The sequence below is a fragment of the Erpetoichthys calabaricus genome, chromosome 17 (genome assembly GCF_900747795.2).
Source record: "Erpetoichthys calabaricus chromosome 17, fErpCal1.3, whole genome shotgun sequence".
In the NCBI taxonomy this organism is placed as follows: domain Eukaryota; kingdom Metazoa; phylum Chordata; class Cladistia; order Polypteriformes; family Polypteridae; genus Erpetoichthys; species Erpetoichthys calabaricus.
This window is the reverse complement of record NC_041410.2, coordinates 58,042,896-58,062,202: the sequence shown is the minus strand read 5'-3', so window position 1 is coordinate 58,062,202 and position 19,307 is coordinate 58,042,896. Positions and strand designations below refer to the sequence as shown.

Sequence of the window (19,307 nt, the reverse complement as noted above, 5' to 3'; positions counted from 1 at the left end):
TGTAGTCCAATAGAAGCAGAGATCTTCTTTGCACAAAACAAAGATAGCTCTTTATGACCCTGCATAGACTATAGACATCTTAACAAAAATTTCAGTCAAAAATAAATTTGTGTCTTTATGTGCTTCTGTGGCAATCTGCAGAACTGCTGTAAATGGAAATCGTTGTAACCCAAGACCCAACAGTACATGCAGACTTAGGACAGTAACAAACCACACTAAACATAAATCCACATTAGCTTGATTAACCTTTTCTTTCTTATAGAAAAAAATCATACAATTTGTGAACTCTGTTTTTTTAATTGTTATCTAAATAATTATCAAAGGAAACTGTATTTGTGAGACTGCTGTCACTGTCCTGTTTCACTGACAGACCGAGGAGATCGTTCCTCCCCAACACTATGCGACTCCTCAATTCCACCTTGGGTGGTAAATGGTAACATTATTACAATGTTATTGACTGTTATACCTGCCTCGCACTCCCCACCTTGCACTTTTTAACCTGCACTGTGTTTTTATCACTCTTTAATTAATATTGTTTTTATCAGTATGCTGGAGTATGTGAATTTCCCCTTGGGGATTAATAAAGTATCTATCTATCTATTTCAAGACTGGCTTTTTAATGATCTCATCACATTTGTGATGTTCTAGTTGGTTAGATGGTTAGTCCTTATTGTTGTAAGTTTCCTAGCATTTACGCTTTGATTTCTTCACAGGTTGCCTGCACTTGCTTACTCCCCCACAAAGCGGCTCTCTGAGAATGTGCATGTATGCATGTGCCACACACTGTTTAAAGTTCTGTGTTACTGATGCTGCTCTGAATTAATGGAAGGTTACTATAGTTTTCCAACTACATTTAGTAAAATAAACATATAACAGCTAAAGATGTCTTCTTAAAACATGTTATTACTTTTACTGGTTTTATCCTAACTACAAAGTTACAGACAATAGTCTCAGAGTCAAAGCATAAACTGTATTTTTCTGTTTGATTCCTCTTATCTCTGGTTGGAAGCAATGCTTTGTTCCTATTCCTTCAGGGTCAGCTTCCTCTGGCACTCTTGGAAGGATGTTAATCATGCTTTTTGTATTTTTTGTTTGAAGATTTTTTTCCCTTTTTCATTTTGGTTACATTTTGTGGTTGCTGGGTACGGTGTAGTTAGAGCCTTTGAGGTTTCACATGCAGTGTTCCTCTTTTGCTAGCATAAAAAACTATGTCTGGTGGGAGGTCAGTGATAAAGTGAGTACCTTCTTCAGCAAGACAACTAGTTGTTTGTGCACCTTGCTGTCTTTTAGCGCTCAGTGCAGTACCTGTTTAGGACTCAGTGCAGTACCTGTTTCCAACTCTGTTATGGCTGGTCTCCCACTGTTACAGTCCTGCACTAGATTACCCTTTGGAATAGAAGGGCCGCTCAACCTTTGTTATGACCACACAATAAGCAATAGTGGTCTTGCTATAGAGCAGAAATTAAGGAAAGGGAGAGAGTGGACAGAGTAGTGCTTGCAATAGGTTAGAAATGAAAGACTGGACAATTTGCATTTCTAGGGTGCACATTCTGTAAATGCAACATTTTAATTGGTGCATAGTTTTGTCCATCAAGGTTGTCAATAGTTGAGCTATGGTTCTTTGTTCATTGAGTGGAGTAAACAGTGCAATACTGAGACACCCTTGGATGTAATTTGCCTGTGAATGATCAGTCTTATCAGATGTAGCCAAGAAACTACATTCCAAAGAGAGCCCCACTTGGAAAAACTTACACTTTAGCTGGAAGAAAGTGTTATTTCACAGCTGCATCTTAAGTAGGAGCATTATTCACAATAGACAAGTGGGCAATGCCATTCTATCCTACACTAATTATTGAAAGATTTTTTTTCCAGACCCTCATTGATTAATAAAATGGAAAAACAGCCACAGTGGTCCCCTGGTGTAAACTTGACAACCACTGCTTTAGACAAATATCAGGGAGGTACACCTCTTTCTATACAGAATAGAGATATGAAGCAGAAAAGAAAAAAAAATATTCTACAGGTTTCAATGCAATAAAATCAGTGCAAAAATAAAGAATCAGGCAAACAGATGAGTTCAGAAAGCAAATTTCTAAAAATTCATAATCTGTTTTTAATATGGTAGTTTTTTGATAATTCAAGGAAAAAAACACCATGTTAAAGTATGACCCTCTGTAAAAGCAGTTCTTACAATGAAACATGCTGTCACACTTTACAAGATGCTGCAAAGTGCACTGTTTGCCAGAATACAGTTATGCATTTGTGCAGGGTAGAAGAAATCAGAATTTTAAAAAAACATCTGAATAGTTTTTGCTATACAAGAAGTTTGAAAAAGTTTTGAGTCTGACCTATTAAGAGTAAGGCTAGACAAAAAACAAACAGGTTTTGCTTTTCAATATAACTCCACTGAACACCAATACCTCTGTTATAAAATTCACACAGCTTTTCTATGCCACCCAAATAAAATGTTTTGTGTTTCTTGTGAAACAACATTTCTGTAGCTGACATGACATCTTCATCATTGGAACAGCATGTCCCACAAAGGCAGAGTTCTTCAGAATGAAGAACAAATAGTATCCATTAGGCAGATTTGCAGAACAGTGTAATTATGGCATCTCTTCAAATACACAATTTTGCTGAGCATCATTTGCACCCCTTGTAGTTCTAGACAGGGCATTATCATGAAGCAGGTAGAGGTGTCTGACAGCTTTCTTTGCTGCTTTTTCCTAAGTGACTGCTGCTAAAGCCAAACCGAATTAACACAATGTCAACAAGTTATGTATGCCTGTTGAGGAATGTAATCAATAAAGACCAAATCCTCAACATCATAAAAAAGTATGCACATGATCTTACCACAACTGCCTTGGACCTGGATTTTCAGTGATATTGGAGAATAACCAGACTTCTGTCAGACTTCGGTATGACGTTAACCTGCATCCAACCCTGCAAGTAGTTCCTCCAACATGCAGGGAAAACTTGGGTCTTGGTGGCAGGATTGGCACTCCACCCAGTGTAAAAGAAACTCACACTGTTCTGTTTCATTCGAACTAGTGTGGCACTGAGGTGTCATCTGTTGCACAGCTACACTCAGGCCCTAAATTGGGATCCTGAGGTAGTTTGTTGTGTGGTAGGTGTGGCAACATGCTGTATCAGTGAATGCTCCCAGCCTCTCTTTCTTCTTTAACAAGGGTGATTTACACCATTTGAGAGATACAATAGGTTACAGGTATGCATTCATTTCAACAGGAGCACAGGCGGATGATGAGAATTCACCTGAAGTCCAAAGCCTTTACCACTACCCTACACAGTTATCCCACCATAATTGCCATATTCAGATAGAATACCGTAAGATAGTAGTACACTTAATGTGCCAGTAACAGACATAATTAAATGACTAGACATAACACAACATAGTTGGCCAGATTGAATAGTATAACTAAAACGTCACAGATAACATTTGTGCAAGCTCTGCAATGTTGGCTTGCCAACAAACGCAGCAATCTCTGTGTGCCAGTTTTTTTAATATTAATATTAGAGTTTTTACTTTTATGTTTTGATGTCACAGTTTAATCAGTCATTAATATATTAAAATGTACACCAGATTGAAAGTTACTTTAAATTACATGAACCAGCTAGGCTACATTTTTACAAGAGTGCAGTGGTGCTGGCATTATCAATGAACAAATAAGTTAATAGCATTTTAGAAAGAAAAGCTGCTAGCTATATATATTTTAAAGGCAAAGTTTGGACTTCGTTTATTGTTTTATAAGTAATGACTCAACTGCCACTGCATTCGTAAAAATGCATTACCTTAAAAGGAAAATAATAATTAATTCAACAATAACTAATTTAGGGTAGAAACACATGGACTTCTTCTCAGAGGCGTTAAATTGGCCGATAGTCTGATTAAGCAACAGTCTCAGTTGGGACAATGCAGCTGAGTAGTAACTGCAGGGTTTAGGGCATCAGCTGGTCCCCTGTATAAATGTTTCGCTGTCTGTTTTAGAAGTCTGTGTATTGGGTGAAAGGGTAGTAAAGCCTTACAATTTTTAGTACCACTGCCTCGCTGTTTCTGGTACACTTATTAGTTGTACCCGGTTTACTTATTTTCCATGAATGTTTTGGGTCCTCCAGTTACTCCCATTCCAAAGAACTAAAGGTTACATTAACTGATATATATGTTTTAGTGTTGAATTTTGTTCCTATTATATTTGATAGAGGCAAACATGCACGCGCAGTATAAAAAGCATTATATTATGGCCAACGTCAGCTAATGATTTCACTAATCTTTAAGAAGACGCTATCTCCCCCTTGTGGTTGTGAAGAGTCAACTCGATGACGCTGCCGCAGTATATATAGTACTTTTAACAAACCAGCATTTTTGAAAAGTTGTGATAAGTGTGAGGACTCTCCATTGTTTTGTTTTGGAAGGGGTGTGTCCGTAGTTCAGACACAGTTCTTCAGGACTGACAAAACTGTGACTAGCATCGGAATTTATTATATTTGTTATGCGTAAAAAAGGTAGTAGTGACGTACGGGAGAAGACAATTGTTTCATTTTTTCTGTAGTTTCAGGTTTTTCTTCCAGGTATTAAAAGGAGCGTAACTGTGCCGCGGCTCCTCCTTGTTTTTTTTTTTGGTTTTTTTTTTAGCAGTTTTTCATTTCTCAGGGACTTTAAAGATACAAAGAAAATAAATACATGCATATGGAGGAATAATTTCCAGTAAGAAGCTGCTGTTAACTGAAGTTTTGCTGAATGTAGATCTGTGGTATCTTCGTAATATAAATATATCTACGGACTAATATCCTTTCTGAACTCGTCACTTAATCTGTATTTTTATGTTTTACGTTTTGTACGAGTTTATTAGCAGGAGCTGAAGCATAATTTGTATAATTTTTGTTTTTAAGTAAACAGGAAGAGCAAGAAGCAGCAAGAGACAGCATGTACAGTATACGGACAAACCTTTATACCGATCTGCCAACAATAATCTTGCTTTCAGAGGTTTAACTTGCATTGGATGTTTTGCGCTATATAATTTAAAAAGTATACATTGGATTTTATCATGTTTTCCAGTTGCACTTATCCAATATGGCAGCCCCCAGTTTTGTGAAGTTTCGATTATGTGGAAAACAAAGATGATTATTCTTTCCAGTTTCTTATTTTAGCTTCCGTTAAAGTTTAAAGATCTTTTCATTTGGGAGACCAATGAATGCCAAGCAGTTATGCTAAGAACTAAAAAGGAACTGATCTTCCTGCCTTCGCATGCATTAATAGTATCGACGCAATGTGTGGCTTTTTGATTTGTTTCAAATTTTTTTATTTTTTGAAATACCAGCTAGAATAACTTTTTATGTCTGTGCATATATTGATCATGTGACGATGGCAAAACGTAAAAATACATTGATGTATTATCACGTTTACTGTCACAAGTTTCTGCAGTTCGATACCAACAATTGGTGCGAAGTTTTTCAGTTTTGTTTTTAAGCTGCACGGACAGGATAAGAGGCGGTGGAACCAGTTTTCAAGTTTGCGGAGACGCGTGGCCTGTGTTATGTCTGGATCTCCGGGCTCAGGTGGATCCAATCCACGGAAATTTAGCGAAAAGATCGCGTTGCACAACCAAAAACAGGCCGAGGAGACGAGGGCCTTTGAACAGCTTATGACTGACATCACTCTCTCCAGGGTAAGTAGGCAAATCTGCCGCCGTACCAAAGAAAAAAAAAGTGTACACATCAAGTTGCCTGTGTGTTTTGGTAATGATTGAATATTTTTTGTGCCTGTTTATGCGTGAAATGATTTGTATAGAGCGTCACGGTGACGCAGTGTTTAGTGTTTTTTGCCCCACAGAAATTAACGTCCAGTGTTGTGTTTTTCCCATATTTACGTTGGTTTTCCTTGTGGAAATTCTGTTTTCATTCAGGTTAATTCTTAAGTGTAGAATTGCACGAGTGCTGGTGTGTATCTCTGCACTGGGATACGACACCACATTGGATTAAGCCGATTTGTAGGATATTCACGTGTTTTCTTCGAGAAAATAACTTGAATGTTCTTTAGGATTAATGCGTGACTTGAGCTTTTTTCTTTAATCGATTAATCTGAAGAAAGTGGCAATAATTAACAGGTTTAACAAACGTAAGTTGTTGTTTTTTTCTTTTTCTCTGAAGTGTACCCCGGTCACTTTATCATCAGACTTTATGTGTAAAGAGCGGATGCACGCTCCAGATTTTCACCTTAGTTACACGGGATATTAGAAACGTCCTCAACTAAAATCATTTGTACGTTTCGGCATTTTCACAATCTTTTTAATTGCTGTGGCATTTTATTCTCCACTGTGGTTTAGGAAACGAAGAAAAGGCTAATTAAACCTTACTGAAAGACTGTTGTAGTGCAAGTTCTCTCCACCCTTACACTACTTGCCTTGAGGATATTTACAGTAAGTCTTGTGACTAATCTCTGAGCTCTCCGTGTAGATTTAGACCCAGAAGTTTGAATTTATAACTTTTTTTTTTTAACTTGCTTTACATTCACTGTGTCACAACTTAATAATATAAGAAATTCCAAAGCAGAATTTTAAAATTTTATTTCTTTTGAATTTTCCTTTGCAGGTACATTTTCTGTACATAGTTGTTTTATAAAGCACTATTGGTTGTATGTCACATAAAGAATATGAAACTTTGAATGCAGTTTTTGTTCAGGATTTTTTTTTTTTTTTTTGTTCCATTAGACATGACATTTTTAATAGATACCATGTGTTTGAATATATTCCTTGCCTTTATTTTAAGTCAGATACTGATTGAGTTAAAACTTTTGTCAAATATCTCTGGAAAAGTTATTTTACTTTTACAGCTTAAAGAAATATTCTCCTTTACAAATGCACTTTTTTCTAGCGCTTTTCTTTAATATACTATACTGTACATGTAATATGCATTTATATATACTGAGTATAAGTGAGTAACAAGATTTTAATGGAATATTATAAAAGTACGATTAGTTATGCCAGAATTGTTTATGCAGTGATTTTATTTTTTTCCTCGTCACACATGGACTTGGTCTCCAACAGTCTCAGCAATTTAGGTTTTACCTCAAGTTTATTTGAAGTGTCATTTTTGTCGGTGGACTTCGTAGTTATGAATCTACAGTACTGTACATAGACAATGTACATGAAATGTCCTAACATTCAGAATGCTGTATAGATAGCTGTCAATATTAAAAGCTTTAAGAAAAAGTCCTTTGTAGTGCTATTAAGCGAAGGTTAGCTGGAAATAAATGAGAGAAAACAGAAGTCCTACTTTACAGGTTCCTGAGAAAATAATAATCTAAAGCCCATATGCAGTGGTTTATCTTGTTTTAGAAAATACCACCATTGGCCAAATGTTGGTTTGCCAACAAAAAAAAGAAAAGCCAAAATGATTCTTTCCATTGCATGTCTAAGAATAGTATGCAAAGCTAATGGGCCTCAAGCCTTCATTTAAATAAGGTTTTCCCAACGTGAGGTGCTTTGGGGGGGGGGGGGGTTGCTGATGGCATTTCAGGGGTGTGACAAAGGGGAAGGGGCACATTTTCAAGTTTACAGAAATCTGCAAAGGCAAATTGCCCCATTTATATTTAATTTTTATGCACCAATTTAAAAAGTGTTTTAGTTCAATTTGTTCACATGCAGTACTGTATATGGTTTAAGTTCAGAAATTAGAAATTCGATTTTTTTTTTTTTTCATCTTGAAATGTGATATTACTGTTGTAGAGAGCACAAACATAGGGGTGCAAGGTAAAGAAATGGGTGGGAACTGCTGATTTAAATAAGATTGAGAGCTCTAATATTAGCTGGTTTGTCTTTCTAGAATCTTATCTATAGCAGAAAGCCGGGCTTACTGCAGTAGTTTTCTTTCTTGAATATTAAAAAGACTGTTATTGCTGAAGTGTATGCTGTGGAATACTCCTGTATTTACATCCACCTTTATGGATTTTGCCTTTTCCAAAATATAAGGGAGGATTACTTTCATTCTTTCAATATGTCACTGAACAATTATTGATTTAATAGAAATATTTGTTTATATTCAAGAACTCTCGTAAACGATGATCTAAATAGTTTTCTTTTCAGTTTTTTGTCCAGTTAAAAAGGTTATGAAGTTTCCCATTTTTAGTAAGAGAGAAAATTTTAACAACATTAAGCTGGTGTGCAGAAGCTAGAGAATATTGACATGCCCACTTATAAGGTGGCACACTTTCATGTTATGAATGTGCTAGTTACTTTGAAAAAGTCATTCACAGCAAGTGGATTAGACAAAGTGAAAAAAAACCTGTTTGGCTCCATGGAATTACTGCTGCATATGACTCATTCCATTATTTTTAAAAGCCCAGCATCAGGTCAGGTTGGTGAGTATGAACTAGTACAGCGTATTACTACACCCACCACATGACAAAACAGCTCGGGATCTTGGTTGGTAACCCCCACAGGCAGACATGTGGTCCAGTCCAACCCTCCAGAAATGAGCCTCTATCTGCTGCAGCCTGGTGTTACCTGGGCGTCACCTTGGCCTGGTCCAGCCACTGTGATCCGAATCACCCTCAGGGATTTGCACCAGGCTGCCGTAATGGCTTACCTGACGTTTCCTCAGAATGCAGGTAATGTGTCTCATTCGGGACTCCGTGAGTAACCGGTCATTCGACACATAGTCAAACCTGTGGTACCCAAGGATTCTCCAAAGAGACACAGTACCAAAGGAGTCCAGTCTTTGTCTCCGGTCACTGGATAGTGTCCATGTCTCGCAATCATAGAGCAAAACAGGAAGCACCACGACTCTAAAAACTTGGACCTTCGTCCTTTTGCATAGATACCAGGAGCGCCACACACCTCTTTCCAGCGGCCTCATGACACTCCCCTCACCCCACATGCTCTCCCAATCTGTCTAATGACTTCATAGGAAGAATCGCCAGAGAAATGAATGTCACTGCCGATGTAAGTAAACCTCTCGACCTGGTTGACTCTCTTTGCAAACAGATGCATTAATGACCTCTTAGGCACAACCATCAGCAAAGGCCTGCATCTTGGTTTTTATCCAGGACACTCGCAAGCCAAGACACTCTGACTCCTTGCTTAGTCTTTCGAGAGCCCCAATTAAAGCCTCCATTGACTCCACAAAGATCACAGCATCGTCAGCAATGTCAAGATCAGTGCATCTTTCTTCACCAACAGATGCCCCACAGCCAGAACACACCCCTGACGAACCCCAGACTCATCTAGGAAAAAATGCAGAGGTTCTGCCTCCACTCTGCACAGCACTAGTGCACAAAGGCTACAAAAAAAAAAAAACTCTGCCGATATTTATTTGCATAAAAAAAAAACTCTGCCGATATTTATTTGCATTTATGCTCAATGAGAACCCCCAGTGCCAGGATGTGATAGATGGTAGTGTTCTTAGGCATAAAACCAGACTGCTGCGGTCGCTGTTAGGTGAACAAGTGATCACAGATCCTATCGAGGACGACCCTAGCAAGGACCTTACCCGGAACCAAGAGTGGTGCTATCCCCCTGTAGTTGCCGCAATCCAGTTTCCAGATAGGGATGACAAGTCCTGTTTTTCAGTCATTTGGAATTACGGCAGTCTCTCAAATGAAAGCAAGGAATGCTTGCAATGCCAGGAGGGCAGCCTTACCACCAGTCTGGAGAAGTTCACCCTGGATACCACAGATCCTTGTAGCTTTCTCTACCCTCAGCTGGTTCACCAACTGTGTAATCTCTGTGAAATTGGGTGGTTCACAGCTAATTGGAGGACGAGTCTCAAGAACCTGGGACCCAGAGATGTCCAATGTCCCAGCCGGAGGATCAGCTTTAAACAGCTGCTCAAAGTAGCCTTTTTTTAAATTGTATTAATTTTATTGAAATCTCACAACATTCCATACAAATAGATTGAATAAAGATAAATGGAGGAGAAAAAGAAAAGGGGAGAGAATCTGCTTCCTCGGTGCTTTAAAAGCTTATTCTAAAATGTTACTGATTTAGATCCTGACAGGTTTTGAAAAAGATCTGCACAGATCCTCTAAGTGAGAATTAGATTTTTTTTCTAATTTCAAATAGTATATAACATCAGTTAACCACTGACTTAGAATAGGTGAGTTAGGATTCTTTCAGTTGAGCAGGATAAGTCTACGTGCCAGTAGCGCAGTAAAGGCAATTAGTTTGTCCTTCTCCACTTTAAACCCATCTGGGAATACACCAAACACAGTTGTTAATGTGTTAGGAGGGATTGTGACACCAAGGCTGTCCGATAGGCATTTAAAGATTTTGGTCCAGAATGATATTAATTTGGTGCAGGCCCAAAACATGTTACCCAGTGAGGCTGGAACTTGATTGCAGTGTTTGCAGGTTGGATCTTGCCCTGGAAACATTTTAGACAATTTTAGATGAGACAGATGTGCTCGATATATAATTTTGAGTTGGATAATTGTATGCTTTGCACATATGCAGCTTGAGTGACTTCTCTGCATTGCTACCTTCCACTCCTTTTCTGAGATATTGAGTGAGAGATCCTTTTCCCATTGTCCTCTTGGATCTTTGAAAGGGAGGGACTGTACAATGGTTTTATATATTACAGAAAAGCTGTCTGAGTCCTCGAGACTGAGCAATATTTTTTCCAGCGTAGAGGGAGGTAGGTGAGGAAAATTGGGCAGGTTCTGTTTAACAAAATTTCTAATTTGAAGATAGTGAAAGAAATGTGTTGCTGGTTAAATTTGGAGTGTAATTATTTGTAGGATGCAAAAACGTTTTCTATGTACATATCTCTAAGTGATTTAATCCCACGTGTTTTCCAGAGGGTGGGAAAAGGTGGTTCTCGTGCAGAGGTGCCACAGATAAAGCTTCTCTATCTTAAAGAACTTCATACATTGGTTCCATATTCTGATTGAGTGAAGCACAATTGGGTTCTTAGTATATTGGCGATAACTTGCATTTAATGGGGTATAAAGCAAGGAATATAAGGAAGTACTGCAGGATTTTATTCCTGTTGTGGACCAAGCCTTTGTATGTTCATTTATTTGTGTCCATGTCCAGGTTTTAATAGCTTGTATATTTGCTGCACAGTAATAAAATTGAATGTTGGGTAGAGTCATGCCACCTTCTGCCATAGGTCTTTGTAGGGTCACTCTTTGGATACGTGGATGTTTTGAATTCCAAATAAATGAAGTTATGGTTTAGTCTAATTTCTTAAAAAAATGATCTGTTGATGTATATTGGAATGTTTTGAAATATAAAAAGAAAAGCTTCAGAAGGATATTCATCTTAACAGTGTTAATTCTTCCAGCTAAAGTGAGTTGAAGGGTTGACCATCTATACAAGTCTTGCTTAATTTTTCCATACAGATGGCAAAATGTTGTTGATAAAGAGCTTTGTTTACTTGTGATGTTTACCCCTTGTTTTGCCTTGGTAGAGTAATATATATTGCTCTACTTTCCCCTATTGTATTATTAATATGTAGCCTTAGAATGCCTAATCTCACAGACTTACCACTGTTTATAAGGTATTATTGTATATAACTTATCCCCACCTTCCCTTCTATATCTATAACCTTAGGCAATTAGATGTAGTAAAAGACAAGCAGAAGTTAAGTTACAGTTTAAACAATGTATTAGTATTATTGATAATATTCATAAATAATAACAAAATACAAAGTACATTTGAATATTGGCAACCATACAACCTGATTAAATGATGATATGTAGTTCAGGTGGCACACAGTCTTCTGGTTACTTAAATGTCTCTAGTTAAGGCATCATTGATGCTCAGCTTTCAGCCACATGTCTGTTCAAAATGGCTGCTGAGCTGTGCTGTTCATTGTGTTCTCTTCATCATCACAGGTTAGCAAGAGAGATGCTTCTTCCTCATATGTTGGTTGGTAAGAGAGAGATACTGAGGTTAAACACATACATTTATAGATGTTCTGTCCAATCCCGAGAGCCAGTAGGACATCATGGTACTTAAAGGCCTCTGAGACAAGCCAATTCCAAACAGCCATACCTCAGACCAATGGGGGAAATAGAACATCTTAACACCTGCCCCCAAACCATATGTTAAAGTACACCTTAGCCCATTTGCGGGGGTAGAAATGACTTTAGCAAAGAAACACTTGCCAAACTGGTTTAAAACACACATCCCCCAAATCCTGTCGTAAAATTCAAACAGACCCATTCCTAAATTACATTGCTTTGTCTAAATTACAAATAAAGATATACAGTACACAATATTTATCAAGTTATATGTAAAATCTCACATCACAACACCCCTCGGTATTTAAACTGATCTGTGATGATAACAGGGAAAGTTTCCAATCTAATAGTGTGCTTGAGCATTCACTGGAAAGAGCACACTTTTATTCAAATTAATTCTGAGACCAGAAATCTTTTATAATTCTGTTAGGACTGCAGGCACAGTATTTTGTGGATCTGATATATACAGTACCATATCATCTGCATATAGAGAAATTTTCTGTTCAAGTCCTTCTCTGATAATGCCCTTTATCTCATAAGCATTTCAACAGTGAACTGCCAGTGGCTCACTGGTGATTGCAAAAAGCAGTGGTGACATCCTTGTCTGGTACCACGTTTTAGTGTAAAGTAGTCAGAGTTAATGTTAATACAAACTGAATCTTCTGGATTGGTATACAGTAGTTTGATCCATGCACAAATGTTTAGGCAAAACCCAAATTTCTCCAATGTAGTGAAAAGGTAGTTCCATTCAATTGTATCAAATGCTTTTTCTGCATCCAATGATGATGATATCTCTGGGGTGTTTGACTTTGAGGGTGAATATATTACATTAAACCAGCGTTGAAGGTTGGAAGCTAAGTGTCGGCCTTTAATAAATCCAGTTTGATCTTGTGACATTACCGAAGGCAGTACTTTCTCACTCCTTCTAGCTAGGAATTTGGAGAGTATCATAACATCATTATTTAGAAGTGAAATTGGTCTGTATGATGCACATTTGTAATAAGTCCTTATTTTTGTTTAGGAAAGGCTGTGATTATTGCTTTGCGAAAAGTTTGAAGTATTTTATTGTCCCTAGCTTCTGTAAATGTTGCTAACAAAAGGGGAGCTAGCTGAGTGGAGAAGTTCATATAAAGTTTGGCAGGTTAGCTGTCCGGGCCTGCTGCTTTCCCACTTTGAAGTGACTTTATAACATCTAGGAATTCTGATAGTGCCAAAGATTTATCCAATTCCTCTGCACTGAGAGTATCTATTTGTGTTTTCTGTAATGCATCCAGAAATGCATTAGATTGTGTCTTCTTTAAACTCCATAGAGTATATACTTTTGAATGAAATGAGATGTCAGTGCTACAAGTATTGTTGTAGCGATTTCAATATCTGTACTGTACTGTTTTGGCTTTTTAATTTGCACATGCCAGAGATGCAAGAGAATCACTCAAAATTGAAGTGATGCTAGAATTCTATGTTCTAATGTAGTAATAATTGTTGAGAATGTTGTTTTTGTTTCTGTTGTGGTATGCTTGCCTGTGAAATACATTTCATCAGTTGACTATAGAGAGTAAATAACCTTTAGTTAATGACCATATGCCCGAGACTGAATCCAGGACATTGTAGTAGCTTAATCAAACTTTTTTTGGACCTTTCTTGACATGAATTAACCTTAAAGTATTTATAGAATTAGTTGCAGAAAGTTTAAAACCATGCATGCCAGGAATGATTTGCATTGAACCGATCTGTATTTGTGTGTCAAGGACTAGGTTGTTTCTTTATTTTGATTTCCAGAGTTGTCGTCTGATGTAGCTCTATAAAAAATAAAACAATTGCTACCAAACTCTGGGCTCACTGCATGTATGTTTTCCACTTTTTTCGTTAAATGTTTGTAAAGGTATTAACACTAATCCACAATAAGAGTGCTTGATTATTTATTTATTTATTTTTTTATACATGCAATAGATAATGTAAACCCTTACTATCTAATGTCGCTTATTTGGAGTATACAATTCATTGTGTATAATAGGGGTTAAATACTAGTATAGAATCGGAACCATAATCACTTTATTGCCCACTATCATTGAATCATTTAAAGGACACCTTTGGTGTTTTATCAAGTTGAGATTATTTCTTCACAATCATGGTATTTATTTGCCATGTGTAATTCTGTTTTAAAGTGAAGCATTTTATACAGTACATCAGAAAAAGTTACTTAGCCTGTTCTTGGATTTTAAAGTTGGGGGTTAGGGTCCAAAGGTGAAAACAAAAGCCTTAAAACTTACCACATTTGTCTACTCCTGAAGCAGGAAAAAGTTTCAATTTAAGAAAACATACCTTCCTTGTTTCCAAGGCATTCTTATGACAACAAAAGTAAATTGGAAGTATTGGATTTCATCAGATTCTTGACACTGTTTTCTGGAGGAAAGGGTACATTTAATGTTTGCTTGTCTGCTCTTAGTTGCCGTGGTGGGTGGTTTGTTCGTTTTTATCTGTTCAGTCAAGTACAACTCTCGGCCACTCTGTGGATCAGTGGTTTCCATGTCTCGATCTCGCATGACTTGTTTCAATTCTTCATTCTGTCCAGTATCTTTCTTGATTGGTATCTACCAAGCGAGTTCTTGGGCAGCCTATTTCTCATTTGCCACTGTCCATTCCAAGCATGATTTTCTTCTCAAGCAGCCTGCTTTGCATGATGTGACCAAAGTAGAAGAGCTTTTGCTTTATCTTGGCATCCAGTGAGAATTTCAGTATGATTTGTTGCAGAACTGCTTGATTGTTCTGGTTTCCATGGAATGCATCTCCAGCACCAATAGCTCAAATGCATCGATCCTTCTGTCTGCCTTTCTCAACATCCAGGTTTTGCAGTCATATATATTCCCATTGGGATTAATAAAGTATCTATCTATCTATCTATCTATCTATCTATCTATCTATCTATCTATCTATCTATCTATCTATCTATCTATCTATCTATCTATCTATCTATCTATTGTTATTAGGGGGGTGGAGGAATGATCACGTTAACCAATCTACAAGTAAAGACACTTTTCCATTTGCTGTTAATGCTGACCATCGCATTTCTTCTAAGTGCCCACTGTCTCTAGATTTCAGGGGTGAAATCGCCATCATGATCAATTTTAGAGCCAAGAAAGATGAAATCTTCAACCAGTTCAATTTCTTCATTGTTGATATTGATGTTCACATTGCTGTTGTCACGATCTTTGATATTCAGAAGCAGTCCAACCTTCTCACTTTTTTTTTTTTTTTTTTTGACTTTCATGATCAGATATTGGAGATCCTTCTTGTTTTCAGCCTGGAGTGTAGTATTGTCAGAGTATCCGAGGCTGCTAATGTTTCTGTTGCCTATTTTCAAGCCAATCTTCGACTCATCCAGGTCTGTTCACTACATAATAGCTTGAAAACCACTGGCGGCAGGGTACATCCTTCGTGTGTGCCCTTTCTGATTTTGAACCACTCTGTGTCTCCATATGGTGTTCGGACTGTAGCTTCTTGATCTTGATGGAGCGATCTTATGAGTTTTGTCAGGTGTGGTGGTGTATCCTTTTTCATTCAGGCAGGTCCAGAGCTGCCTATTCTGAAGAACATCAAGTGCCTTCGAATAATCAATGAAACACATGTAGAGGTCTTTCTGATACTCCCTGGTTTTTCCATAATCCATCGAAGTTTGGAAATGTGATCATCAGTCGCTTTGCCTTTTCTGAAGTCTGCTTGCACATCTGATATTTCCCTGTCAACGGTTGTACTCCAGTGTTGTTGGATAATCTTCGGAAGGATTTTGCTTGCATGTGGTATCAGGGCTATGGTGCGGTAATTTTAAACAATCCTTCATGTCTCCCTTCTTTGGAATTGGGATGAATACTGATCTTTATCATTCTTTTGGCCACTCACATGTGATCTATATGCGTTGACATAACCCCTTTAATTCTGCCGTTGGTATGGGCTTGAGCAATTCTGCTGGTATGCTTTCAGTTCCTTGGGCTTTTCGGTTGGCTAGTTGATTCATTGCCCATATGACTTTTTCCTCTGGAATATCTGGCTCCAGTTCAAACATATCATGCTCCTCCACTGGGTAATTCTAATGTATTTTTTCCATTGATCACTTACTGCTTGCTGGTCATGTAATTCCTGTCCATTGTTCCTCGAACTGTTGCCTTCCAAGCCATGAATGTTGTCTGTGCCCTCTTCACGTGGGTGTAGAGTTCTTTTTGTGTGTGACATTTTCTGTTCGCTTCCTACATCTTCTGAATCTGTTCATTCCAATAGTTCTCTTAATCTTTTCTGGCCTCGCTTTGAAATTTTGCTTTGGCCTTCCTTCAGTCTTCTGTGATGCTAACGCTTGAACCGGAATCCATTGGGCTGATTTTTGGTGTTCTCTTGTATGGGCCATATTCTAAGGCTGTTTCGATAATGCATGATTTCACTTCTTTCCATACCTTATCTGGTTTTCTTCCATAGGGAGGTGGTCAAATCTATTCTTTACTTTGAATTTGTAGCTGTGGCTGATCTTGTCTGTGTTGAATTTCTTTGTAGCTGCCATTTGTTTGATATTGCAGAATCAATCTGTGTCTACCATCAGTTGGTGATCTGATCTGTAGTCTGCACAAGGGTATGTCTTTACTGCCAAGACCAAACTCTCTGCCACTTCCTCTGACACAGGATATAATTGATTTGGTTCCTGTGTTCTCCACTTGGTGATATCTAGGTGTACAGCTGCTGTTTGGGTTGTGGGTGGAGCTTTGACATTTTCCACAAGTGTATTCGCAAGTCACCAAATTGTTTCAGGCCACATTTATCATACTTGGGTCTCAGCAGTTCTGTTTCTTCAGCAGTTATGTTCCGATTTGTTTATTAAAAAAGTGATGCTTTGCAGAAAAGTGTGCCAAGTGTGTGGTATAGTGGCAGAGCTGTCAGTAGCTTATGTGCTAAAACCATCTGACTTGAGTATTCATGTGCTCTGATTCAATGTGTGTGCCAGTGCAGACACATGTATTCAAATATGTTTTCTCGTGTCCTGTCTACTCATAATGGTTTTATATATATATATATATATATATATATATATATATATATATATATCTATTATATAAAAAATCTTGGGTCGAGATGTGATCATCTCGGAGAGACACTTTGACGTCACACGAGACTAGACATTACAACCTTAGAAAGCAAAACCCGTGAGACGGTGACTTTTGCACGTCACGTCCTACTTACAAACAATTTAAAACAAGTTCACGGACATCTAACCTCACAGTTGAAATGCTTTTGGCAGACGCACTTCATGTGCTCCCAGCTCTTAAAAATGTTATACATTCTAGATGGCACGTGAACGACTGAGCGAAGATAAAGAGTAGTGCGTCAAAGAGACACGAAAGCGGTGGTGAGAAAAGAAGGCTAATAATCTATGTGCAAATTCAGAAAATAAGGAAAATAATAATCGGCCCTTACATCCCGCGAGAGACACTTTGACGTCCCACAAGACAAAGCAGTGAGACAAAAGGACAGCTGCTGTACAGGCTTTTAAATGATCGATGTGCAGTGCAACAAGCAGAAGAGGCAACTCGACAACAGCAAGCAGAAAGACCGTTCTCCTTAGAGTGCGTTCAGCTCCCCCTTTCACAACCTGAGCGGCAGAGACACGAAGTGGTAGGCACTTAGAGCGCCCAAGGGGGGTTGGGGTGGTGAGCTTGGGGGTGGTAAGTCGAGGACACCTGCTGTACAAGCTTTGAAATGATCGATGCATGGTGTGAGTAGCAGAACCCGCAGCACGTCAGGAGGAGCAGTAAGAAAGCAGGTAATCCGTCTGCATCTCCAAAGTGGCCACCCACTTCACAACGGAGTGGCAGAGATGTGAAGTGGCTGGTGTGTGGCGCGGCCCGGGTTTGGGGGGAGGGAGTGAGTGGGCTCACAAAGCCCCCTTATATATACACACACACACATATATATGTGTATATATGTGTATTGTGGCAAGCGGCTGGGGGCGGTACCCAGCTGGGATGCCCAGAAGGACCGGAGGAGGGATTACGCCTCCTCCAGACCAAGCCATGAAGGGGTGACCACCCTGGTGGCTTTGGGGACCATGGGAACAACCACCGGGGGTGCTCCAATGCCTGAGGAGCCCTGGCCCTCAGCACTTCCCCCCAGCACTTCCGGGTGTGGCGGAAGAAGACCAGGGACACCTGGAGTGCTTCCGGGTGCGCAGCCGGTACTTCTGCCACACTGGGGAGTGCCAGCGGAAGCTAATCGGGAGGCACCTGGAGCACGTCCGGGTGTGTATAAAAGGGGCCGTCTCCCTCCATTCAATGGCTGGAGTCGGGTGGAAGAGGACGGAGATCGGAGGAGAGGAGTGGAGGCGGTCAGAAGAGAGAGGCATTTGGAGAAGCCAGGACTTTGCTGGGGTGTGTGCTGTTTATTTGTAAATATTATTGTAAATAAACGTGTGTTGGGTGATAAAATGATGTCTGCCTGTCTGTGTCTGGGCTGTTCCACACTGTGTGTGTGTGTGTGTATGTATGTATATGTATATGTGTATGTATGTATGTGAATGTACAGTGCATCCGGAAAGTATTCACAGCGCATCACTTTTTCCACATTTTGTTATGTTACAGCCTTATTCCAAAATGGATTAAATTCATTTTTTTCCTCAGAATTCTACACACAACACCCCATAATGACAATGTGAAAAAAGTTTACTTGAGGTTTTTGCAAATTTATTAAAAATAAAAAAATTGAGAAAGCACATGTACATAAGTATTCACAGCCTTTGCCATGAAGCTCAAAATTGAGCTCAGGTGCATCCTGTTTCCTCTGATCATCCTTGAGATGTTTCTGCAGCTTAATTGGAGTCCACCTTGTGGTAAATTCAGTTGACTGGACATGATTTGGAAAGGCACACACCTGTCTATATAAGGTCCCACAGTTGACAGTTCATGTCAGAGCACAAACCAAGCATGAAGTCAAAGGAATTGTCTGTAGACCTCTGAGACAGGATTGTCTCGAGGCACAAATCTGGGGAAGGTTACAGAAAAATTTGTGCTGCTTTGAAGGTCCCAATGAGCACAGTGGCCTCCATCATCCGCAAGTGGAAGAAGTTCGAAACCACCAGGACTCTTCCTAGAGCTGGCCGGCCATCTAAACTGAGTGATTGGGGGAGAAGGGCCTTAGTCAGGGAGGTGACCAAGATCCCGATGATCACTCTGTCAGACCTCCAGAGGTCCTCTGTGGAGAGAGGAGAACCTTCCAGAAAGACAACCATCTCTGCAGCAATCCACCAATCAGGCCTGTATGGTAGAGTGGCCAGACGGAAGCCAATCCTTAGTAA

The 19,307-nt window shown here is 39.0% G+C and overlaps 1 protein-coding gene across 1 annotated transcript in view; it reads left to right on the top strand.

Moving 5' to 3' along the window:
• The first annotated feature begins 4,365 nt into the window (after positions 1-4,365).
• Positions 4,366-19,307, top strand: part of crtc3 (CREB regulated transcription coactivator 3) — a 260,948-nt gene continuing 246,006 nt past the window's right edge. The window contains exon 1 of the mRNA XM_051920224.1: positions 4,366-5,684. Coding sequence (XP_051776184.1) covers positions 5,553-5,684 — 132 coding nt within the window. The 5' untranslated portion in view covers positions 4,366-5,552. The remainder of the gene's footprint in view (positions 5,685-19,307) is intronic.